Source organism: Cetorhinus maximus, chromosome 23 (genome assembly GCF_964194155.1).
Source record: "Cetorhinus maximus chromosome 23, sCetMax3.hap1.1, whole genome shotgun sequence".
Classification (NCBI taxonomy): Eukaryota; Metazoa; Chordata; class Chondrichthyes; order Lamniformes; family Cetorhinidae; genus Cetorhinus; species Cetorhinus maximus.
In genome coordinates, this window is record NC_135901.1 from 22,841,295 (window position 1) to 22,867,993 (window position 26,699).

Sequence of the window (26,699 nt, forward strand, 5' to 3'; positions counted from 1 at the left end):
AATCAGTTTGGATAATCCGAATTGCAATCGATGATGCCATTTTCTGCCAGGTCTGAATGCAAGTGTCTCACATATTCCCGGAGATTCAGGTCACACTGCCATGCTGAAGTTCAATTGGCACTGACAAGCACTCTGGTGATAAATCGTCTCAATTCAGGGCTCAATGCTCTCGTGCTTTCTGCGACCTTGCACAGGACTGTGTGTGGGTGAGTCAGATCCTTCTTCTCGGATCCTCACGGACCTGGAGTCCGTTCTGCCTCAGCCGAGTTGGAAGACAGCCTCTTGTCTCTGAGGAGACATTAGGTTGGCCATTGGGGCAGAGGCTGAAGTTTCATCCTGTGGTGTTTGCCTGGAAACCCAGGAGCCTGAAGGAGAGAGATCCACCTTCTGAGATGGAGCAGGAGCACATCAGGTGTTTTCACGCTGTCATTCCTCTCCATTCAAATAGAGCCACAAAATGAGAAAGAGCCACATTTGCTTCAGATCGGAAGGTGGGGGAGGACGGATTTGAGGGTTGTTGTTGTAGCAGACGTGTGGTGGAGATTGTGCGGGCTCCGCAGCATTAATTACTCTGCCATTGACCTCCCTTAGAACGGATTGTGGAAGCATTGACAGAATGGATGTGTGATCAGTAAAAGTCACTGAACTCTCCACGTCTTTTCCTAGGAACCGGCGACAGTCGTTCCCCTGCAGACGGGTGAATGCCACCCGCTGACTTCGAGTGGATTCCAGGAGCGAAATGGGATTTGGAAGCACAGATTGGATGACAGACCATTCCAAGGCTGGTCAGTGAGTGAGAACGGCAACAGGCAGGGAGCAGAGCGATTTCTAGGCTTCGTCTGTCACCTGGTGGAGAAAATCAGAATTTCACCCCATGCAATTTCTCCTTCCATTCGGAGGGCAAGAGTTATTCTTCAAAACTGCTCAGATGGGCACTGCCCCGAAACGGCAGTTCAGCGGTCGCATGTAGCACAAGACAACGGGCAGTGAACAGGTCAGATTTCGAGGAGACCTCCCAGCTAAAACAATAGATACACTATTAGAGAAAGTGCCCGCTGCCACTGGGAGCAGATTTCAATTCTTGTCCCTGTACATTCAAGATAGTATTTTCCACCATTTCTAAGCTTTTATCTACTGTATCAATTAGTGTCTTCTTCGCATCCTACTAAAGTGGTCGTAATAAATGAGTTCAGTCACTAAAGCAATCAGTAATTATGCCATTCCCATTAGTGAGTCTGCCTCCCGTGATCCCATATATTTTCGGAAAAATATGCTTTATTCATAAAATATCTGAAAGAACATTACAAAGTGTTTCAAAATGGCCGTCACAGACAGTGAAATCATATTCCAGTTTTCCACACAGATCATGAGGTGCTTCAATGTAGTCAATGATTACTACAAACATGTCAACATGTTCTCCATGAACCGTCAGGCAACGCAATTGTACTTAAGCTACCTATGTAACTGTTGCACTCTGAGATGCTTCATTGCAATTGTGATACATGTGGTATACACTGCATACAGTTCCTTCCCTGTCGCTGGGTCAAAATCCTGGAACTCCCTCCCTAACAGCACTGTGGCTGAAACTGCACCACATGGACTGCAGCGGTTCAAGAAGCTAGCTCACCACCAACTTCTCACGGGGCAATTAGGCATGGGAAATAAATGCTGGCCCAGTCCGCGAAGCGCATATTACGTGAATGAATAACAAATAAATGGTAAACATGTATTCCAGGAGCCTGTGGAAAATCTCACACCGAGAGTTCCAGTCGGTGCCCACTAGAGGGCTCCCTCACATCAATCGGGAGGGAGGAGAATTCAGGCTGCAGATTGAGTTTCAAGGAGGCCTGCCTGATATATCATAAAACAGCAAAACTGAGTTTTAAGATGCTGAAGGTTTTTCAAGCTTGTCAGATCCTGGAGTGCCTTCCCTTGAACACAGTCTTCTCTCCTTTATCCATATTCTCCCCTTTGAATGCAGGTGACAATCAGTTCTGGATTTGTAGTAGTTTATCTCAACTCGCAATATAAACCAAAGTTGAATTTCATAAATGCATAAATGTCTTTTTTTTACCTTTTTCTATCTTACTCATCTGTCTGTACCCATCTGTCTGCTGTCCTTGTCCTTCCAGATTGAAGAAGTCATGGGTTCGAAAGGTGCTGTCGAAGGAGCCTTGGTGAAGCCCTGAAGTGCATTTTGTAGATACTACACACTGCTGCTCCAGTGCGTTGGTGGTGGAGGGAGTGAATGTTTGTGGATGTTTTGATAATTTAGCGGGGCTGCTTTGTCCTGTACGGTGTCCAGCTCCTTGAGTGTGTGGGAGATGCACTCATCCAGGCAAGTGGGGAGTATTCCATCACACTCCTGACTTGTGCCTTGCAGATGGTGGATAGGCTTTAGGGAGAATGAGAGTGTGTTACTTGTCACAGGATTCCTCGCCTGTGAGCTGCTCCCGTAGCGACAGTATTTATATAGCCACTGCAGTCCAGCCCGGTGATGATTAAACCAAGCATACAGCGCCCTCAATGTGCACCCTGTTTGCAGGTGCCTCCCTCATTCTGGAATGTTCCCTTCTCCATTAACGTTGATTTACGGTGATAATGAACAACCAGTGAGGATTGGACAGGGTGTCTTCAGGTAGGATTCCCTTTATTGTCTCTCTGGTCGATCGGGTTCTGCAGTTTATTTAATTTTCCCGGCCACTCCTGGGAACAGTTGGGTGACAGTTTGATCCGAGGTTAGTGTGGTTTCCTCTCGTTGCTTGTGTCAGAGCGGCTGACAGCGCCGCTGCGCATTGTAGCTACATCTACAAACCCCAACAGACAGGAGCTCCCACTAACAGTGCAAAGGCAGTTTTTGTACAGGGATGAGACTGATTTTCATCACTGTGAATCTGAAAGCGCAGTAATAGATGGCAGCGTCTGTCAACTGCAGACCCGAGATGGTTAAACTGGTGAATTTAGTGGAGATCTGGAGCTTAACAGAGAAACGACTTCTCGCAAATTCTGCTTTATCCTCATTGTCATAAGTATCCTTGTACAGTACAAACTGGGGCTGTGTGTCTGGGTGTTGCCGGTACCAGTATAACGCATAGTTCCTCCATGTAGTATCATAGTTACAGTTTAAAGTCACCCCTTCTCCTTCTGCCTTAGCGTCTGATGAGAGTGGCTGAGTGACAGAATCTCCATGGGTCCCGTCTGAAAAAAAAAAGATTAAAACAGAAAAGTTAAGGCCGACATAGATTAAAATCTGATTGAAACCATGCCTGGGAAATGAGGTAAAAGATGAAATGTATTCCCTTCACGATTACCTGTTAGAATTGCTGCCCACACAGCCCAGATGCTGAGTAGCCGCATTGTCGCTGTCCGCCCAGTCAAAGGGCTGCTCGATATTTGAAGACACCCTTTCTAATCCCCGCCCTCAATAATCTGTTGTCGTGTCACAGGATGTTTACACCTCACTTCCTGTGTCCCCTGTGGTGCGGCGAGATCGGCAGGTTTTGAGAGAGCGGAGAGTAACATCAAGCGGCCTGACCTGGATTAACTCACTGTCCTTACAGAGGGAATGGATCCGGATTTAGAGAGCAGTGTTGGGGAAGAAATCTATTCGTGATCCTCTGGAATCCAACTGGACGTAATCAAGTTGGAGAGCAGATATAATGTTTCCAGGCTTTTCAATGATGCAGAGTTAGGTTGGATATTAAGCTATCAAGGGGCTGCAAAAGGTGTGGGGCAGTTGGTTGCCATTGCACGAAAGTGGTAAACAGGAATATTTTTCGAAAAAAAAGGTTATTCTCCTTGCCAAGAAGAATAGGGAAAATGAAGGACTGCTTCTCTTTTTGAAATGGTGAAATCTATTACATGTCGGTGTTATGTTTTAACTCAATTCTCTGGGGCTCCCTCTCTCTCGTCTTCCTCAAGATTCCCTTAAACTTGTCTTCTTTCACTCTCACTGAACATAATTACAACATATTCATTGTCCCCTGTGTGTACAAAAGATATCTCGATATTGCATTGTGAGCTCTTATATGTTTTATCAATTTTCTCCAGTTTTATTTCAACACTTCCATTTAGAATAATGTTGTAGGGTATGTTTTCACACAGACACTGCCTGATACGACTGCATTGAGGCACGCGGACGGGGTGGTGATTGAAACAATTTTTAATTCGTTCTTCAGAAGTGAACACAGCCGGCATGGGCAACATTAAGCGCGCATTGCGAAATGTCATTGAGAAGGTGATGGTGAGCCGTCTTGTCTGTGCTGTAGATACACAAACAGTCCTATTCTTCTGTAGTGGCTTGATTCAAATGAGTGGCGTGCGAGGAAATTTCCGTGCGCAGTAAAGAAGCCAGCTCATTGTTGTGAATCTGCAGTCACATGTCGGCCGGACCGGGAAAAATTGACGGATTTCCTTTCCTAAAGCAGGTTAGTGAACCAGGTGCAGTTTTTTTTAACAATGTTACACTCCTATGATCTTTGTTCGCTTTAAGCTCATGTCTCCAGAGTATTAATGCTCTGGATTACTCTCAACAGCAGCATTACTATCATTCTACCACTGCGCCTTCTGCTCAGTCCACTGTTGCAGGAAACAAAGAGTGGCGCAATTCTCCCGGGACTGGACCTTTCAAATGAATTACCATCCGAACGCATGATATAAGCCAAGGATGTCGCGAGAAATCCTGACAGGTTGTACATGTATTCAATCTTTCTCGCCTCGACCCAACAACAGCTTCCGTTGTTTGCTCTCCCTGCCTGTCCCGCCTTTCCCGCTCTAATATCTGGAATATTTCTGCCGGTGTTCCCTGTTTTTCATCGTTTTGATGAACAGTCCAGTGGGACGTGTAAGTGCATCGTTTCTCCGACCGAGGACATCTCGGAGCGTTAGAGAGTCAGAATCATCCCGCGGAACTGTGTAGCGCCGCTCTTCATTATTATTCCACTTCTCACTATGTTTTGCTGCCGAATAGAAATCCACTCTCCCACCGACTGAAGTAATGTGGATATTATAGTTTGTAATCGGGTGCTGATGGTGGTGGGACTAACTCATTGCCTATTCACCCTCCTTCCCCACGTGTTTTGAACCTGTTGGGGTTTTTTTAAACGTACACATCTGACCTGCTCGTGTTGAGCTTTATATTGGGACCGGGGTCATGGAAATTCGCTCACGCAGCCGCTACCTTCAGGAATTACGGGAGGAGGCGCGTAAGTGACTTTATCTCGTCCTTATAGTAATGCTCTCGTCGGCGGGTGTGGTTTCCCTTGGCATCAGCCACAAACCGAAACTCATCCCAAGTTTCCCCTGTCGAAATTTACCGGCGGTTATGAAGGAAAAACAGGTTTTGGTCGAAAATAAATTGTTTTGCTGCAGAACTCAACAGCTTGAAAAAATTGTAAACTTCGCCCATCCCGAGTGTGCAGCTGACCAACACTGCAGATTGAAAGTGCTCACTGAGAATCTCAGCAACATCCCTGTCATGAAACTGTCCGCGCCTTGTAGACCAGGAGCTCTGTCAGTTCACGTCAATTACAACAGTGCTTAGGTGTGGAAACCATGGCAACAGGCGGCATGCTCCTGGATAATCTAAGTAGGACAATTGGACAGGATCTAATCCATTATCAACGGAGGCATGGTCTCCAATGGAAATAAAATGCAGGGCTAGGGAGACGCAGCAGTTAGGGTGGGAGGGGAGGTTTTGACGAATGGATAATTCTTTACGTCCTGGGTGCTGAGTGGCCTCGTTCACAGCTTGGATTTTGAGTCAGTCTGGAAACATGTGACTCATCGGCTCAATCCAACATTTTTATTTTGCACATCTGATTCATAAAAAAATAAAAACATGAATATAGCGTCTTTCATGATCACCGGACGCCTCCTAATGGTCGCACAACAGTTGCACATTGATCAATTGTAAGCCCTTCCTGTTTATAAAGGTGCATGGCTGTCCATGTAATTCCCAGCCCCTCAGAACATTGCATCTGTGAATACCTTGATGCAAGATATGGAGCAGGCGGTGTTATCCCTCTGAGGTCTCCACAGGCTGCCTGGAATGAGCCTGTTGCAAAGAGGTAAAGTACCACTATCACCGTCATTGCAAAAGACATTGCTGGCTCCCAGGGCAGCTGGAATTGATCTCCCCTGCGAGCTCCGCACATAGTGATGGCACTTGTGGTCTAGAACTAACTGCGCCATAGCCATGCTGTTTTAGTACAGCCACAAAACTGGCACCTACCTGGCAATATGGAAAAGTGCTCAGGTATGTCCTGCACACGTAAGGCAAGACAAATCGATTCCGGCCAAGTACCGCCCCACCATCCTACTCTCCATCATCAGTAAAGTAATGGAAGGGGTTATCAACAGTGCTATCAAGCGGCACTTGCTTAGCAATAACCTGTTTCAACAATGACCCGCGTTCTACCATAAGGTAAGAAGTGGGGATGTTCGCTGATGATTGTGCAATGTTCAGCACCATTAGTGACTCTGTAGATACTGAAGCAGTCCATGTCCAAATGCAGCAAGACTTGGGCAATACTGAGGCTTGGGCTGACAAGTGGCAAGTAACATTCGCGACCAACAAGTGCCAGGCAATGACCATATACAACAACAGAGAAGCCAAGCATCAGCCCTTGATGTTCAATGGCATTACCATCATTGAATCTCCCACTATCAATATCCTAGGTGTTACCGTTGACCAGAAACTGAACTTGTCTAGCCATATAAATAATATAGCTATGAGAGCAGGTCAGAGGTTAGGAATCATGCGACGATTGACTCATCTCCTGACTCCCCAAAGTCTGTGCACCATCTACAAGGCACAAGTTAGAAGTGTGATGGAATACTTTCCACTTGGCTGGCTAAGTACGGCTCCAACAACGCTCAAGAAGCTTGACACCGCTCGGGACAAATCAGCCCGCTTGATTGGCACCCCATCCACAAACATTCACTCCCTCCACCACTGACGCACAGTAGCAGCAAAATTCACTGTAGGGATTCACGAAGGCCCCTTAGACAGCACCTCCCAAAGCCACGACCAGGGCCACCTAGAACGGAAAGGGCAGCAGTTAGATGGGAACACCAACAGCTGGAAGTTCCCTCCAAACCACTCACCATCCTGACTTGGAAATATATCGTCGTTCCTTCACTGTCGCTGGGTCAAAATCCTGGAACTCCATTTCTAACAGCACTGTGGGTGTGTCTACACCACATGAACTGCAGCGGTTCAAGTAGGCAGCTCACCACCACCTTCTCAAGGGCAATTAGTGGTGGGCAATAAATGCCGGCCCTGCCAGCGACGGCCACATCCCGCGCATGAATCGAAAACGAATAGAAGCATTGAATGATGTCCAAACGTCTTTAACATTGCGGGATATTTAAACAGGCTCATAATTATTACGATCGTCTCCAGCTAGCGGACTCCTGCATACTGGTATATAAAACAAATTAATATAACTTTGTCTGAAGGAGCGGGAAACCGACAGAGCTCGTTCCAGGAAAGCGGATGAGAGTTTGTTTTTTTAACGGGAATGAGGAGCAGCCAATTCTGCCCTCACTCCCTTAAAGCAATCATCAGAGAGAGAGAGCCAGTGTTCAACGTGAACGTAATTGGATGGTGCTTATGTTTATTGCCCCCGGGGCCTGTGTAGTCTTTCGAATGTCTTCGGAGCACAATTCCGAAACACCGGCTCTCTGAACTGAAGGAAACAATGGCGGGAACAATTCTGATTTCTCCCGCCAGATGGCAGCAAACACTCAGGAGCGGCTTAAATTGTACATGATGTGTATTAATATGTTCAAATGTCTTTAACATTTAGGAACATTGAATGAGGTTCATATAATTATCACGACCTTCTCCACTTGGCGTACTTCTATTTACGCTGCAGACTAATGTTTTAGAACAATTATTCCTTGTTCTCTTGTTATGTGCTGTCCCTGAAGCAGCGGTAAACTGGTAGAACTGGTTTCAGGAAAGGGGCTGGAGATTGTTCTGGGGAAACGGGAACTAGCGAGCAACCAATTCAGCCCCCACAACGTTAATGCAATCATCAGGAAGAGCATTCAAAGGGAACCATTTCAGATGCTGTTTATGCGGATTGTGCTTGTTCTTTGTGCCCGCAGGAATGGTTTCAGGTGTCAGTGTCTGTGATAAACAGCACTCCACAGATAGCAGCTGTGACGCAGAAAGCTCCATCAGTTATTGTACGAAGTTTTCACTCGTTCCCATCACTGCGAGACTCTGTGCACAGTAATAGACCGCGGTGTCAGACAGTCGCAGCTCCGAAATGGTCAATCGGTACGACTTGTCTGACTGCTGGACTGTATCAGGAAACCAGCTCTGAACCAAATCCGCCTTATATTCCTCAATGCCGTCCGTGCATCTCGGGGTACTGACGGTATCAGAATAAATAATAACCAGCGCCGGTATATGTGCAGGTTAGGTGACATCTTCTCCCTCTGTCTGTGTGAGTGAGGGTTCCCGCTGAGTAACAGAATCTCCATCGCTCAGGACTATTCTAGCCGAGCTGCCCATAGATTCAGCCCCAGTATTATCCGAGGTTGCTAATGAAGATTTCCTTCGTTATTGAGCAATTTACTAACCCTGGTACGCCAGTGTCCACCCTGCCATCACCCAAAATGGAATGAATGTGAAAGTACCGCAACTCTTATCAACAGGCAGAATTATATGATTTTCGAAGGGGACATTCTTGTTGAATTCATATCCTTACAGGTGGATTCGATATGTGTCGACACTGCCTGCTCCAATCCCGCCCACATTTCCCGTTTGCTGCCGTCCCTCTGACCCGCCTTGCCTGCCCTGTGTTATTGGACAGATTGTTGCCACTGTTCTCAGTTTGGCATTGTTTGGGTCAGCATTTCAGTGGGGCGGGACTCGGTATTTCTGCTCTGGCAGAGGATTTCCCGGACTTCAGAATTACAGAGAGAAGGATCATCATGCGGAAACATACTGGAACGCTCCTCATTATTATATCACTTCTCAATAAGTATTTCCTTCCCAGTTAAACTCTATTCTACCCCTCAGCACTGTAATCGACATTTTATTGTTAATGTGCTAATGATGATGTTGTTGATTATGAGACCGTGACTATTAATAATATGTCAGAACTGAGCCACCAACACACAGTAGAATAGTCGGCTGCTGAAATGACGGCTGAAGAGGGAAGTAATATCCCCCTGAACTGCACCTTCAAACCAAGCTATTCTAAGACCTATGTGCTGTGATGTAATCAACATCCCAGGCACCCTCCACTGTCCACCCTCTCCGTAGATGGATAGAAAACTGGAAATTCTACTTTGCGGACCGATTCTGTTCTAGGCTTAGTAATATTGCTAAGATCACCGAGTTAACGATTAGTAAAGCTCGGACCTCCGACCGCGGTGCATTTCTGCATCTTGATCCTAATCTGCTGTAGAGATGTAGCGGATGTCGGACAAAAACCTACAGCGACACTTCCCGTTACTGCTCAGCAGAGGGCGTTCTCACAATGGCAAACGGAAGCAATAATTCAACCTCCGGTGTGAGCGTCCGAGGTATTTTTCCAAAAGTGCAATAAGACACAAAACGCAACAAGAACTTGCAGAACGATATTGCTTTATGGTTTCAATTCGCAACTGAACTAAAGATAAACCTCAGAAATGCAGCTATGGAGCTTTAACTGACGAAGCCAGAAACTACTGGGGAAACTCAGTACCTCCGGCAGCATCTGTGAAGAGAGATGCGGAGTTAACGTTTGGAGTCCAAAATCACTCCTGGTCAGGGCTGAAGAGGGGTACGAATGTGATCGGTTTTATGCGGTTGCAAAAGACCTTTAACTGACCGTGCCTCTTTCAATTTATTTGCCCTCTCTGTCTCTTTTTGCCGCCTGTTTCCAAAGTTCACACAGAATCGTTGAACACTCCTTCTTCCAGTCTTTATTTTAATGATACAAAACCTTTGTTTCTACTCGGAAAATGAATTGAGAACTGCCACACAGCAGCTTCCCACAAACAGGGACTGTCTGATCAATCTTTCAAACTCTGTCCATTGATATCTGAACACTTGCAGAATATCCAGCAGAGGGCGGCGGATCACAGCATCCTTTTTGCTGATCACAGCACAAGCAGTGATCTAAAAACACTGTAATAAATGGAAGTTTAAGAAGTGAAATCAACTTGTCTTAATAGGTTGGAGAAGGTATGAACATCACAAAAAAATTGGCATATAGGAGGTTTGGGAGCTGTTATTATGCAGAGGGCAGAGTAAGTGAGTAGAAGGTGCAGCTAATGGGGAAATAATGTGAAAATGTGAATGGAAAACCCGCCCTGAGGTCTCGTTTCTGAAGTCTTTGACTGGAACGATTTCGACGCCATACCTATTTCCACTATGAGTGAAATTTATATGGAAAGGCTTTCCTGGGGGCTGGCGTTGAGTTCTAGTTAATGAGGTCTCGAATTACACGTCCCCTGGGGGCTGTGACCCTGCTCTCTGAGCTTAGACCCCGTACATTTGAACAGATGAGTGTCAAATTGCTGAAAAGCACAAACCCGGCTCTCCCGCCATTCTCTCTCACAGCAAATCTAAAATTTGAGAGTCATGGCTGATTAAATAAATGAGTAACGATACAACGAGGGCTACAACAAACCAAGTAGAATTTAATCGTTCTAAACTGAAGGGGGAAGTGAGCAAATGTCTGTTTACATTAGGAGAGTATTTTGCCTGTTTAATTATTTGCACCGTAACAACAGGTATCGTTGTTCTAATATTAGAAATCCATAAATCACCCCACAAAATATTTAATCATAGCTAGATTACTGGTTAAGTGGCTCACCGGGGAAATCTCACTGGAGTCAGGGTTCCTAGTGTCCTGACAGTAAGACTAAAAGAATTATAGTGAACGAACTGACCCGGAAAAAAAACAAATCTATGAAAACTGCTGTGTTTGACAGTTCAAATATCCAGACATTGCTTTAATTGTCACCGTCTCTCCTGTAAAACGGAAACTGTCCCCTTGTGAGGCCAGTAACGGAATCCCAGCTCAAGGCGTTTCCATTCACTGACAGCTAGCTCACCATCTACCGGTTTCACAGCACCACCGGGGACATAAGGAAGTGAGGTGAGAACATCCAGAGACATGACAGCAGATTATTAAGGGTGGAGTTTAGAACGGGTGTCTTCAAATATCCAACCCCCCTTTTACAGAGCGGACAGCGACAATGCGGCTCCTCAACATCTGGGTCGTGTGGGGAGCATTTCTGACAGGTGATTGTGGATTAAACACATTTCATCTTTTCTCTCATTTTTAAAACATGCCTTAAAATTGAACTTTAAACAGTTTTCTATCTGATCTTTTTCTGTTTGAACATATTTTTTCAGATGTGATTCATGGAGATTCTGTCACTCAGCCGCTGTCCTTAGATGTTAAGACAGAAGGAGAAGCGGTGACTTTAAACTGTACCTATGATACTACAATTCGCAATTATTATTTAGACTGGTACCGGCAACACCCAGACTCCCAGCCTGAGTTTATATTGTGGAAATACACAAGCGGTACTGAAGATAAAGCAGATTTTGCTAAAAGCCGTTTCTCTGCAGAGCTCCAGACCTCGACGAAATTCACCAGTTTGAGCATCACGGGTCTGATGCTGACTGACGCCGCCAAGTATTACTGCGCTCTCAGACTCACAGTGATGGAAAGCAGCCACACCCCTGTGCAAAAACTGCCTTTAGACTGTGGATAGGAGCTCCTGTCGATTGGGATTTGTATCGAATCTCGAGCAGGTGCAGTCACAATGTTCAGCGGCGCTGTCAGCCGCTCAAACACAAACCGAGAGGAAACCACATTCATCTCGGTTCAAACTGTCACCCAACTGTTTCCAACAGCGGCCGAGAGAAACAAACTGCCGAATCCGATCCGATCAGCAGATCATCACAGAATCAAGTTTCAAAGTGCCCGTTCTAATCCCCACCCTCAACAATTTGCTGTCATGTCTCAGGATGTTCTCACTTCACTTCCTTGTCTCTCTGCTTCTGTGAGATCCGTCGATGGTGAGCTGCCTGACATGGAATGGAAACACCCCGAGCTGGACTACAGTCAGTGTCCTGATAGGGTGATGGCTGCACTTTTAGAGACGGGGGTGGGGGGATGTAATCCTGGCCTGTTCATTATCGCCAGAAAACTCGGGATTATTAATGGTGACAGGAAACATTTCAGAATTAAGGGAACATTCTGAAGCTCAGTAGTCACTGGGGGAACTTTGTTCTTAGGGTTTGTCCTACCTAGTGTCAGTCACTACCTGGTGAACCCTGCTCATTGCATATAACCTGTCTCTGGCCCAGCAACACACTCTGATCAAATAAACCCTGTGAACAGGCCGCAGTCAAAGACTGCGGGGAACTGGCAGAAGAAATGGGGAAGAGTTGTTCAATAATACAGGAAGACACAGAAACTGCACCCAAAGCCAAAAATTAAATAAAAGTGATCAAATAGATTTATGAAGGTCGCTTTTAGTAAAAATGCGAGTTGAAATCAACTAATATAACTCCGCAAGTGATTCTCCCCTCTTTTTGTTGAGTGTTGTGCTTTGGTATGTTGTTTCAGGAAGGTCCCTAAGATTCTCAATTTGGAGGCTTTCTCTGATTGGTTCTCTTTCTCTGATTGGTTCTCTTTCTTTGATTGGTTCTCTTTCTCTCTCTGACTTCCTCAGTCTCTTTGTGTCTCTGCCTCTCTGATGAGTCAATCAATCCTTGATATAAGGTTCCTCAGCGCTGTAAAACACATAGAAATGATTATAAGTAACTCAGGGAGTGAAAGCAGAGTTTGACAAATTCCACAAACACACAGTTACCCGAAACCAGCACAGGCGTTGTGGCCGTCAGTGTAGAGTTTTCACATTGATATTTGACAATCAATAAATGTCGTTTCTGCTTGTCCCATTCAATTAAACCATACTGACCAGAGACCATAAGGATGGTGAATATAAATTGGACGAATACTGAAAGGAAATATGAAGTAAATATGCATTTAAAGGTAAAGGAGCAAAAGTGTTTAGGGGTTCCTGTACAGTGAATGAGGAAGAAGCAAATATTGTTGTTAAATTCTATGATTCTAAATCGGCGATGACCATTTAAGTTAGAAATATGACAGATCAAACCTTCTGCTTCACAGCGAGAGAATGAGGGAGAAATTCCTTCCCAGTGACGGTTCAAGAGTCCTTTATTTTGAGATGGCCAATCCTTGAGTGGGACTCTTAACGACATCTAGTGACAACATCCCATAATAAGCCAATTGGTGAGAATGTCACCCATCACTATCCACCATTCAACGTACGAGGAGAATGTGATGCTCTCCCGTCCCCTCCCCCTCGCCACCATTGAGAGTCCTGGACTCGGCAGCAAGTTCCAGTCTGGAAATCAGACCCTGATTGATCTGCCTTTTTGTCCATCTTCATCGTCCTGAACAGAAACTCTGGCAAAGACCTGTTTCCAGTTGGAGCCCTGTTGTTGTTGATATTGTGTGAGTTTATTTCTCTGATCAGATACGTTGTTTTACAAATTTCCTGATCTCCTGTCGTGGTTTGAGTGATTTTTTCTTTATTCATAGCCGTTCAGTGTGAGGATCAGAGCTCCCACTGTTAGCAGGTGGTGTCCCGGGAAGAGCAACGGGTTGAACTGGATTGCCGGCTCTCTGTTGGTAGTGGTTATTCCGTAGCCTGGTACAGGCAAACACTGATGGGGAACACGGCATTTATTGGCTTCATTTACCAGAGGAATGTGACCAAAGGATGCTACACACTGTCCTTTGACCGAGCAAAGGATTCCAATACCGCCTCGATAGGTGGCACCGCGGCCCAGGCGGCCGGAATCTATCACTGTGCGATGGGCACACAGCGAGACAAAGGGCTGATCCGGCTGTACATTATCCTGTTTGCTGCCGTGTCTCCGCTGCTCCTTTAAGCTTTCCCCAAACCAGGACCTTTTGAAATGCCGATGACATTCAGAAATGTTACTTTCTTATGTTTAAAATTCTATCTGGATGAAGTTACAACGTCCTATAGCTGTTACTACAGATACAGATTATCGAAACACATTAAGTAAGATTTTCTGTTTTGTTCTTCAACACAAAAAGTAAAGAGGCGGTTAGAAAAACAGCTCTGACTCTCATATACCTCGAAACATAGATATAGTGAGAAAGGTAGAAAAACGCGGAGGTATATAGATGGGTGCATAGATCGACAGACAGACAGACAGACAGACAGACAGACAGACAGACAAACAGATAGATAGATAGATAGATAGATAGATAGATAGATAGATAGATAGATAGATAGATAGATAGATAGATAGATAGATAGATAGATAGATAGATAGATAGATAGATAGATAGATAGATAGATAGATAGATAGATAGATAGATAGATAGATAGATAGATAGATAGATAGATAGATAGATAGATCAGTTTAATCCGAAAGCATAATTATATATTTATATAATTATATGAAATTGTGTTCATTGTATTTTTGATTATTTTCATGTTTTTCTTCTTTTGGCAGCTGTTCTTTGGCACTAGGAGGCATTTCGGATATCGATATATCGGGGAGCGCAAGGGCAAAGGCTCTCGTGCAATACAATTAGAGACATGGTCTCGTGGAGCAATAGCTGAGACAACCTAAAACATGAAACACAGCTTGGTAAAACGTAGATTTTGTGATGCGAATGGTCTTCAACTTCTCACGACATTAGCTCAAACCTGATTGTGAAGTTATTGACAGAATGAGCATTAAATTCGATTGACGTGAGAGAAATTTGTATTTTCTTACCTGCAGATCATCAAGTGCGATGGAGACAGGTTAACTCGGCAATTTAATCTGAGTGGGTTCTACGAGCAGCCGAATATTTGATAGCATGGAGCTTCTGATATGCATGTCCCAGAGCAGCTGATGGATGTAGTTACATCCAGGAACTGAAGCTTAGCAGTTAACGCTTGACTCTACTTGTTACCTTTATACTACCGACAGCGGCTGCAGGCTGTAGGGTGCGTTGCTGCCACCTGGCGGACAAAATCAAAAGTTCCTCTTACAACATTTGCATAAATTAGGAGAAATATTGCTTATGAGTTCTTTTTAAAAGATGTTCAGAAGGAAACTACACCAAAACGGTTGTGGCAATGAAATGTTTGCGTTTAGAACAACAGACAGCGCGGTTTAAAAAGTCAAATTGCCAAGAATCTGTTTTTAAATTCATTCACGGGATGTGGGCTTCGCTGGCTGGACCAACATTTATTGCCCATCCCATGCCAATTGTAGCAATAAATTAAGATATAAGTGATTGTACTCGTATCCACCAGGAGCAACGTGGATCTGAAAAACTAGCCAAGGCTGAGATAGACAGATTTTTAATCAGGAAGGGAATCAAGGACCATGGGGAAAGGCAGGAAAGTGGTGTTGAGGATGATCAGATCAGCTACGATCTCATTGAAGGGCAGAACAGAATCTATGGGCCGAATGGCCTACTACTGCTCCTATGTTTTATGGTCTTATGGTCAATGTTGAAAACCTTCAGCTGCACTGAGCAGCTCAGCCCTTTTTTTAACCTGTAAGGATCACCGAACATCACCTTTTTCACCTGAGTCGTGATTTACACCCTTGAAAATATCCTTAATGCTTCTTTGCTGTCTCAAGCTCGCATCTTTCACAGTTTTGAGATTATATGTGTTTTATCTTATATGCTGTATGTTTTCGTAACATCTTGTGAAAATGATACCATGCCATTGTCTCGTTACGTGGAATTAACTAAACATGGTGAACCATTAACTCATCCAGGAATTAAACCATCCTCTTGTGTGAGGGTGCCACACTGTTACCTAGTCTTTGTGCACTACCCTTTCCATGGTTTGCAGCTCATTATAGCAAACCTTCTGACACTTTTACAATCAGACCTTTGTTTTCAGTCCATTTTCTGACCATTTATCCCGGTGTCTAGAATACATCAGGCCTCTCCTTATAAAGTAATACTCCATTACACATTGTTCTTCAGCATCGCATCTTTTTCTGAAAATGACCTCTAAAACCTGCCAATATTACTGTGTCTTAGTCTTTTGATATGTGTAAGTGACTCTGACATTGAAAAGTGTTTAATCAGGTTTTAAAATTACTGGGATCTCCCTCACCTGACGTCCTTCTTTCTACATTGTAGACTAATATTTCAGACCAAAAAAAAATCTTCGTTTTCCCCGCGTTCATTGTGTAACAGCGGTCCACGGATCTAACTAGATCCAGGCCACCTGCAAACGTTTGTATTCTGAATGTGAGTGGCGGGTTGCCATACGTCCCCAAATAAACAGCAACCAATTGTGTCTTCACGCAAATAATGCAATAATCAGAGTGAGTCAGGATTCGATGTGAGTGATTTTAGATGGTGTTGATGTGGATTGTGCTCGGGTCAGGAATGAAATCACGTGTCAGTGCCTGAATCGATGTTATAAACAGCCCTCGACAAACAGCAGCTGTGACCCAGAAGCCTGCCGCGGTTATGATACGAGGCTTTCACTCGTTCCCATCGCTGTGAGGATCTGTGCACAGTAATAGACCACGGTGTCAGTCAGCCGCAGCCCCGACATGGTCAGTTGGTACAACTTGTCTGGCTGTATCAGAAAACAGGCTCTGAGCGAAATCGGCCTTAAATTCAGAACCGCCGCTCGTGTCCCTCTGGACTGCAAACTCGGGCTGTCTGCCTGGGTATTGTCGGTACAAGAATAAGTCATAAGAATCGTCGGTATAGGTGCAGTTTAAAGCGACATCTTCTCCTTCTGCCTGTGTGAGTGAGGATTGCCGCTGAGTAACAGAATCTCCATCGCTCAGATCTGAAACACACGGTTAAGGACAGCGGGAATCAACGACTAAACGTTCAACTGGACTGGACTGACGGTGAAAATTCACAGTCAGTGTGACATACACTTAGATAGAATTAAGAGAACAAAACTGCGTTTCGGGCCCCACTGACCTATGTCAGTATTTACAATCCTCACGAGAATCTTCTCTCCCTCTTCATCTCGTTCATCAAATCCCTCCAACCCAATCTCCGTCATCTAGTTTCCGTTTAAATACATTTTTGCTACCCCCCTCAACTACTCCTTGTGGTAATGAGAATCACATTCTGCTGCTCTCTTTCTAAAGAAGTTTCTCATGAATTTCCTGTTGGATTTTTTTGTGACGCTCTGATTTATGTCACATGGATTTGGGATCCTCCACAAGTGGAATCATCCTCTCCACGTCCACGGTATACAAATTCTTCATCATTGTAACGACAACAATCAACTTACCCATTCGCCTTGTCGTTAGTAGAGACTGAAACCCCAGCCTTTAAGTTGTTTTCTGATCGATATTATTTCCCAACTCGTGCATCATCACTGTAACTCGCCTTTCCATCGTGTTGTGTGTCCCTTCTTGTAAGGAAGAGACCAGAACTGCTGATAATGACTCAAGTATGCTCTAACCCAGGTCCGATACTTGTTTAACGTGAATTCCCTATTTTTCAAATTTAATCCAGCAGAAATTAATCCTTTTTAAAGTGTGAAGTTTCTTACCGAGAATTGATGTCACCCAGACCACAGCGAGAACGGGGAGTCGCATTGTTACTGCTCCGGGATTCACGGGAGAGAAAGTGTGTCAGAAACCGACAGAATATTGAACAATATACGGCTGAGGGCATTGGATAAGGCGGTATTACGTCACTTTCTGATGAACGTTAGAGAGGAGGAGCTGAGATCGCTAGATCTGATTGGCCTGATGTCACTTCCGTAAGCCCAATCTGTTCCTCACAGAGAAATGAGGCATTTTAACGGCGCATCCTGTTGAACTGAGAGAAAGACGGGTAAATATGGACAGCTTGATCTCTAATTGACCTGAGAGACAGTTTGATCCTTAATTGACCTGTGAGTCAGTTCGATATTTATTTTACATGTAGAGAAAGAAATAATGTTGTTGAATGAAGATGAAGATGTCGAGTTTATTTCACTCACTGTCATTAATCAGACTGACCTTGCTGATGGTGATCAGCTTTGATTAGCCTTGTCCTGGGGACAAACGGAGGGAAGGTTTTCGCTTGTCATTCCGCGTCACTGGCATCCCAAACACAGTCTGAAAATATATGAATCGTGAGTAGGCAATTTTTCCAATTTAATATGGGTCAAAGGGTCAGGTCTTCTAATAAACCTGCATGGGATTTCTCCTGCCAAATCTTCAACATATTGTGAATGAAACCTGAAACCTGACTTGCCTGTTCAGAGCGGTTGAGGGCTGCCGTGTGGACACATTGTCCGAACGCTCTCCTTTGTTACATACTGGAACTCCACATAACTCCCTCCACAGTCCGCTGCTCTTTCACCCTGTCACATAGCGGCAGTATTTTTGTACGGGGTTCCCTCTGGTTCCTGTTACTGGGTCTCTCAGCCCGCAGTAATACACCGCGCGGTCAGACAACCGCAAATAACGGATGGTGAAATTACCCCCATTTTTTGAAGTGTCCAGAGATGCAGAAAATCGATTCCCCACGTTCTCTGCTCTGAAAACATTTCCGTATTTAAAGATGTAGATCAAGAACATTGGGGCTTTATCCCGGTCCTGACGGTACAGTTGAATGAAATATGAAGCAGCCGATGTGGCCGAATACCTGTAATTAATGGTCACCGAATCTCCTTCAAACTGCATCGCTGTAAGCGGCTCCTGTGAGATCGAGTCTGAACCACTAACACCTGCAGGAATTTAGGCATACAGAATATTCAGATTTAATTATCATTTTATTGTAACTAATGCCATAGTGTAACAGATCACAGTGTAAATAGAGTAAAACACTATTAAATGAATGCTAATGATTCTTGCAAGAAGAAGGTTGGTAACTTGTGGACTTACAGGATAACAGAGCTGCAGCTGTGAGAAATGAATAATAAGTAGCAACCGACATGTTTGCAACGAACTGATGGCGGATTTTAACAGAAGGGGTTGAATCTGTAATTGTTTCAGTCAAGAGTTGGGAAGATGTTCATTTATATCCGGTCTCTCCAGTGATTGGTTTATTCCTGAAAGAGTCAACAAGTGACGTCCAATCAGGTCACGGTCTTTTGTTCTCCAATTCATTCAATCAGCTCAAGGACCCTTTGTTCTCAAATCCACCGAGTTAGAGCGGAATCAGCGAATCAGTGACGTTGTTCTTCCCACAACGGGGACCGAGACGCAGATCTTCCCAGTGTTGCCCGTGTAATGGTGGCAGTAAATATTGCTCTTGTACCAATGCCGGGGACTCGCATTAAAAGACCTGCTTACTGACCACGGGAATCGAGCATAACAGTTATTAGAAGGAATATTACACAGAATGACGTACAGTCTGCAACACAGGAATGTGCCATTCGGCGAAAGTAAACTTTACTTTAGTTTCAGTTCGATTACCAGCTAGCACTCCGGGTCTCGGTTTCTGTATGGCCTGACTGCGCCTCCGCAACAGTGTGGGAATTAGCCGACAGTGATACATGGCAGAGTCAGAGACAAGAACATTGGTCACTGTTAAGGGAACCGTTTCCCTGTCTTTGTCTAAATCAGCAGAAAGCCGGTCTGGGGAGGAATCTGGAGACTTCTCTGTCGGCCCTGTGCTGTATTTCCTCAATAAATATCTCGGAGCACCCCCGGAATACTGGATACACCAGCAGATATCGTGAATGCCATAGGATGTAGAGTAACTGAAGTTTAGTATCAGGGTCTGCCCTTCTTGAACCATTTATTCGGCAGGACCATGAGACACTGAATCTTGGCCATTAGTTCCTGTAACAAAAACACAGAATGTGCCAAAATTCTGCCAGTAAATATAACCAATAGAACAAAAAAATAAACATTTTTGAGAGACACACCTGGCAGCACGATGATTATTATCAGCAAGGACCATGGCGAACACATGGTGCCTGGTTTACACAATGATCGAGAATACCAAAATATTTTAAATATGTTGACTCTTCAGGTTTGATACTAAAGAGTAAATTCAAATAAGGAGGAATGTTCTGCTTATTGTGAGAATGCGGGGAGTTTCTCTTTGTCCGGATTGGCTGGCTTCTCAGAACTGACAACAGGTGTACGCCAGCCGGTGCTGGTTGTGAGCCAATTGCTAACGTTTCCCGTCCAACCTTTTCCTTGCCGAGCTATGTGCATGAGACTTTCTGCCTGCCGCTCCCTCTTTCTCTCTCTCTCTCCCTCCCCCTCCCCGCCCCTCTCTCTCTCTCTCTCTGTGTCTCTCTGTCCACCAACCCCCCCACCACCACCCCGACCCCCCTCCCCACGGCTCTCTCGCTCTGTCTCTCTCCCTCTCCCCCCACCCCCCTCCCCACCCCCTCACTCTCTGTCTCTTTCTCTCTTTCCCCCCACCCCCGCCCCCGTCCCTCTCTCTCTCTCTCTGTCTCTTTCTCTCTCCCTCTCTGTCTCTGCCAGTGCCTCGGCACAATCCATCTGTTTAGCCTCTCTTTGTCTTTCTGTTTCCATTTTTCTCTTTCTCCCATATCTCCCTCTCTCTGCCTTTCTTTCTCTCTCTGTCCTGCTCTTTCTCACTTTCTTAACTCGCTTTCTCCCTCCATCTCTTTCTACGTCTATGTATTTCAGTGATCTTCCATTTATCTCGGTCTCACTCCGTCTGTTTAATTCACTGTCTTTCTTTCTCCATCTCTTTATGTCCCACCTCTCTCTCACTCTCTGTAACATGTGAAGCAGGAAATAATCACATTCAGTTAAGGCCCGTGTCATCACTGTCATTGTCAATGAGTTCCATTTCTACTCACAGTCTAAAGAGCATGAGGGCCAGGACGAAGTGAAAATGACTCTGCAATCTTGAGATTGCTTTAAAAATATATCCTGAAGTGCCCGCACCACACCCAGGGTATTTACGGCAGACGTTGGCTGAGATCTTCATCCAGAAATCCGCAGATCTGTGCTATCACTGGGGGGAGAAATATCTGCTTTTGGCCCTAATTTTAAATGGTCGAGAAATTTTAGCTTTCCTCAGGCTGATCAGTGACTTCAGCTGGAGGAACTCCATTGGCTTATGATGTATCTTTCTCATTCATTTCCTGTACAAACATTCGAGAACTCTACGGATGCCCGCCCTTGTTCTGATTTAAACAGCATCGCCATTGGTCATCTCTGAAAATAAACAGCGGACACACGGCGGGTTAGACGAAGTAACAGAAAGAACCGCAGCACGTCACACAAACATGGCCGCCTGCACGTCACATAAACATGGCCGACCTTACGTCACACAAACATGGCCGATGATTTGAACTGCAGTGGATGAACTTACCATTCTTACTGCACGTCCTGTCCATTGCGGGCAGTGTTTTAATGTTATGGATTGTTTTATTGCGGGATGTTTTATTTAACTTTGAACTGACCCACTGGTTGGCTTGGACAGACTGTGTAACCATGACTTCACATCGCCGCCGGATGGGCTCCCGCAAAATCCTAATGCCCATCAAATTGGCCACATTTTCGCCTCTGAATAAAACACCTCTTCATCTCATAGTTTAAATAACGCCTTCCTGCCGATCGATTTAAATTTCAGTATGGAGTTGACCAGAATGGTGAAGGCAGGATCATTGAATATTTTTAAAACAGAGGTAGATAATTTCTTGGCTAACAAGGGAGTCGAAGGTTAAATGGGTTAGGCAGGGAAGTGGCACTGAGGCCATAATCAGATCAGCCATGACCTTATTGAATGCCTGAGGGGGTTCGAGCTGCTGAATGACTTGCACCTGCTCCTAATTCGTATCTTCGTAACGAACTGAATTCACAAACAATTCTGTCTCCAGAAGAACTGCGTGACTTTCAGATTCATGCCAAATCCGAGACAAACAGACTCGCGATAGGAATTAGAGAATTGTTGCATAATACTGCAGTTACCGATACCTGCATAGTTGAAATCGGTTAAGGCAAGGGGCTGAATATGTCAGTGGAGAGCAAAACACATGGGCAACCCATCCCAATGCCCTGGAGCTGAAGTGTTCATTAACACTGACCTAACCTCCTCAATTATGGGTCTGTAAGCAAACGTCACATCGAAGAGCATAAATAAGAGATCAAACTCAATTTCTCCTGAGTTAATATTAAGAAATTACCTGTCAGCATTGGTTTCTACAATGCAACAGGCGGTGGGAATGCGGGGCCTGATGCGCCACCTGGTGGTCGGGTTTAATGACTCTCATTTCAACTGACCTGACAGAACACGGTGACGGTACGAGTTGATCAGAGGCCTTTCTCATTGCGAACCTCAGCACACCGCAGGACACGGTGCTGTCAACGATCTGCAGCCCACTCAACGTGAAAGCAGCTATATCCTTGGCTGTTTCTAGAATGAGCGAGAAGCGACCTACAATTTTGCCCTTTCCGAATTACGAAATGTGCCCGAATTACGAAAGTGGGAGCCGTGTTCTGGTTCTGACGATAAAGATGCACGAAATAGCTCTCATCAGAAGTTGAATAGATGCAATTTATGCTCATAAAGCTTTCTTCCAGACACGGGAGGTCGATAGATAACTATATGCATACCTTCTAAGAACGCTTTGCTCCTGAGGCAAAGGAGGAAGGGAAAGATGAATTGATACATTTTACAGTGATGAGTGAGATGGAGATATCATGACACAGACCAGGATACATTGCTGGACAGAAAGGCGAATAGAAATATAGATCGATGAATAGAAGAAACTTGTATCATGTTTGGAATGGGCAAATGGAAAGAAAATTAAAAATGAATAAACCAACAAAATAACAAAGTTGGAAGAACCATAAGAGCGAAAACCCCCAACCGCAGTATTTCAGCGCTGGGATCCTGCACTTAACCTGGTGCCTCCTGCCATTTGGCGCCTTCGTGCTGAAGGGCGAGAATCCGAGGCGCCTCTCTCAGCACAGCGGGTCCTCATCATTTGCTACATCAGACAAGAGTCCGGTTTCAATGAGCAGCCTGTGGCCATTGGCGCTGCTAATGTTAAACATCACTACCTGTGGCCCGGGCAAGCAGTCTCTTGTGCAGTTTTACATTGTCTTTGATATCTGAGCCATAGGCCTCGAAAATGTGTGAGGACTCTGTCTTATCCTCACTGGCCTCTCTCTCTCTCTCTGTCTCTCTCACTCACACACAAACACATAGACACACACACGCGCACACACAGACGACTTCATGGGCACATCTCAGGTTTCTTGCCTGCAAAAGTCAATCCTTAGTTTAAACCTTATTTACAAAAGGGTTCCAGTCTAATCGTGTTTAGAAAAGGATGTTCATCATTAAGGAAACATCAATTTTCGGGTGCTCTTGTTGCTAAGGTGCTCCATTTCATAGCAATGGAAATCTAACAGGCATTGCCGCAGTGTCACGGCCTCAGACTATTCCATTGCAGAAAGGTTACTCTCGACTGTTTTGTCGGTATCTCTGGCTGTGCTAATCTGTTTCTGTGTCTAATACGGTGTTTATTTGTATGTTTGTCTGTCTGTGTTTGTCAGTTTGTGTGTATTTTTATGTGTTGCCTGTCTGCGTATATCTGTCTGTGTGTATGTGTTTACCGATGTTAGAATCTATGATTGAGTAGATCTCTTTGTATGTCCATGGCTGTGTATACGTGTCTCCGTGTCCATTTCTCTGTGTCAGTAGTGTAATTCTGTGCTATGTATAAGCTGTGTAGTGAAGACGGAAGGTGCCTCTCATCACTTACTAAGAAACTTTCACCGTGAACAACTCAGCCGATTAGACTTCAAAGATCTCCAAAGGAAATCTACCTTTATGACGGCGCACGTTAAAATTGATGTCTGTGTCAGAATATGTCTGTATACCTGTTTCTGTGAATCGTTCCAATGCGGTTGTGTTGTCCACGAGAGGGCGCTCTCTGATCACTTTCTAAAAGTCCGCTTCTACAAAAAGTGATTGTTTGAAGATGTAAAATAGGCGGGGAGAAAAAAATCCCAGCCGGTCATATACAATCACCGGGTGTGTTTAGTTTCTCCCATTTCAGGCCTGGTGCAGACAGAAGACGCTCTCTCTGTTTCTGGGGATCAGTCTGGGACCATGGGGCTGAAACGCTGTCTGACTCTGGTTATTGTCCTGATCACAGGTCGGTTTTATTGAACCTCCTTACTAAATTCCCCAACCCTCATATTATTTCTCATTTCCATTTTCGGTGATTATTTTCCTTCTGTTAGTCCATCCAACCTGTTGTGTTTCGCTGTTTCTTTTCAGGGATGAGTGATGGAGACTCAGTGTCCCAGTCAGAACAAGGAGTCGAAGCAGAAGAGGGTGAAGATTCAGCAATAACTTGCATTTACTCTGTATCGAGTTCAGCTACAAGCTATGGCCTGTTCTGGTATCGCCAGTATTCACATCAATCCCCTCTGTACCTGCTCAGAGCTGATAATTCTGGATATAACGAGACGGCTCCCGGCTTTGAGCGTTTCAGCGGGAATCTCAACCCGACACACAGCACTTTTCACTTGTCCATGAAAGATTTGAAGTTGACAGACTGCGCCGTGTATTACTGCGCGCTGAGGCCCACAGTGAATGAGGGTCCCTCGGGCCTCATACAAAAACTGGGCGCAACTGGATTAAAAAGGGCCGGTACCAGGAAAGCACAAGGGGTTGTATCTCAGAGAATGTATACAGAGAATGAATGTGACAATACAGCCTGATCCGAGCATTTCCTCCCGTCGAAGCCGATGCTTGTTAGTGTTGGCAAATGTGACATTTGGCGGCCGTTTTAACCCAGGATCCAATTCATACATTTCCCGATACCATTCGCACAAGCCTGAGAAGACTGAGAAGTGATCTGCATGAAACATATACGATTCTCAGAGGGGTTGACAAAGTTGCTGCTGAGAAAATGTATTTTTCCCTCTTAGAGGAACCTAGAAATAAGGAGCTACAGTTTACAAATAAGGAGACTCACATTTAGGGTTTCGACGAGGGGGAATACCATCCCTCAGAGAGCCGTTAATCGCTGGAAGTATCTTCTCCAGAGAGAAATGGAGGCCGAGTCACTGAATATATTCAAGGATGAGTTAGACATTTTTTTGATCTACGAGGGTGTCAAGGGTTATGGAGGGCCGACAGGAAACTAACTTCAGTCATAATAAGATCAGCCGTGATCTTACCGAATGGCAGAGCAGGATCTAGATGCAGAATCGCCTACTCCTGTTGTTATTCCTCATGATCTTATGAAGGTCCCCGGGCTGAATAATAACCTGCCCTTGGAAGAGTTTTCGGTCTGGTACCTACCCGTAGGGAACATTTTTCTAATCTCACAGCCAACCTCGTGGGTATCACAGATTAAAGCTTTTGGAGTAAAATTAGTAACTGACTGACATTTACTGGTAGAAGATAATACCCCGGTGCTATCACGTTTCGGTTTGGAGTTGGATGACTGCTTATTATTAGGGTTTATAAAATGTGCGCTTGGACTGGACAGCGTTTATTAAACCTGGGCAAGAGACTATTTGTAATTTCCTTCGCTTCCTGCCTTAATTAGAAAGACAGATCTACCTCTCTAACTATGTAGGCATTGAGTTCGGAGTGAGAGAGCTAAAGGGAGAAAAAGACAGAATGACTGGTATTGCGAAATACAGGAAGAGAATGAGAAAGGCAAACAGACGAACACAGACAGGGTTGGAATGTGATTGGAGAGAGACAGCTGTTAACTAACCCTGAACTAACAGTGATTGGTCCACAGCTAACGTCAGCTAACCAGCCAATCTATTTCCGCCCCTCTAGTTCCAAGAAGTGAAAACTGCCATTGATCTGAGTTTACTTTTTGACATAAGACTAGAAGCAGCAACATATTTTCAACAGTGTGCTGTTTACTATCGAGTCATGAACCATGTGTTCCCTGTTTGCTTTACTGATAACAATAGTCGTGCTGTCCGGTGAGTCTGAGCTAAAATCCCCAGTGTGTGTTTCATGGGTTATATTTACTCACAGATTGTTGACACATTCTATATGTTGTTACAGGAACGAGTGGCCAAGATGCAGTTTCCCAGGATCGGCCTGAATTAACGTTTAAGGAAGGACAGACTGTAATATTGAACTGCAGTTACACAACAAAATACAGTTCAACAACTCTCTTCTGGTACATCCAGTATACCGGGGAAGCTCCGAGATATTTACTGAAGAAATACAGCACGGGGAAGGAGGATAAGTCTCCAGATTTCCCTGACCGGTTTTCTGCTGATTTGGATCAAGACAAGAAAACTGTCCCTTTAAATATCACCGGGGCTTGTGTCTCTGACTCTGCCGTGTATTTCTGTGCGTTGGTGCCCACACTGTAACAGAGGCGCAGTCAGTCCGTACAAAAACCGGCAAAGTCACTCTCCCCTCCTCTCAGTCACTCAGTTCTGTCACCTGGATTGTGAACTGCTAATTTTACCAAAACCACATTATGAAGACCAGCTTGCCCGAATGATCTCTTTCTGAAGTGCTGAATGTGTGTCATTCTATGTAAAATCTCTCTTTCTACTCGTTTTCATGGTCTCCGAGCAGCTCTCTGAATAGGAGATTCTGGTGCTGTTATCAGAACAACATTAACGATTACCCATCACTGTCCCCTCTCAAAGATTAACTCCTTTAAAGGACCAAAATTCGCTTGAATGCCCGTTTTATTATTATTCTCGAGTACACAGACGCAATTGTTCAGTACCTGAGTAT

At 44.8% G+C, this 26,699-nt stretch overlaps 1 protein-coding gene and 1 gene segment (V, D, J or C); one reads left to right on the top strand and one right to left on the bottom strand.

The window, feature by feature from the left end:
• The window catches only part of LOC144697113 (uncharacterized), a 425,270-nt gene that overhangs the window by 328,382 nt on the left and 70,189 nt on the right, over positions 1–26,699 (top strand). The gene's annotated exons all lie outside the window — the stretch shown is intronic.
• Positions 18,374–21,348, bottom strand: LOC144697892 (immunoglobulin lambda variable 6-57-like). The segment is given in 2 exon segments: positions 18,374–18,744; positions 21,324–21,348. Coding segments are annotated over 2 exon segments (396 nt in total).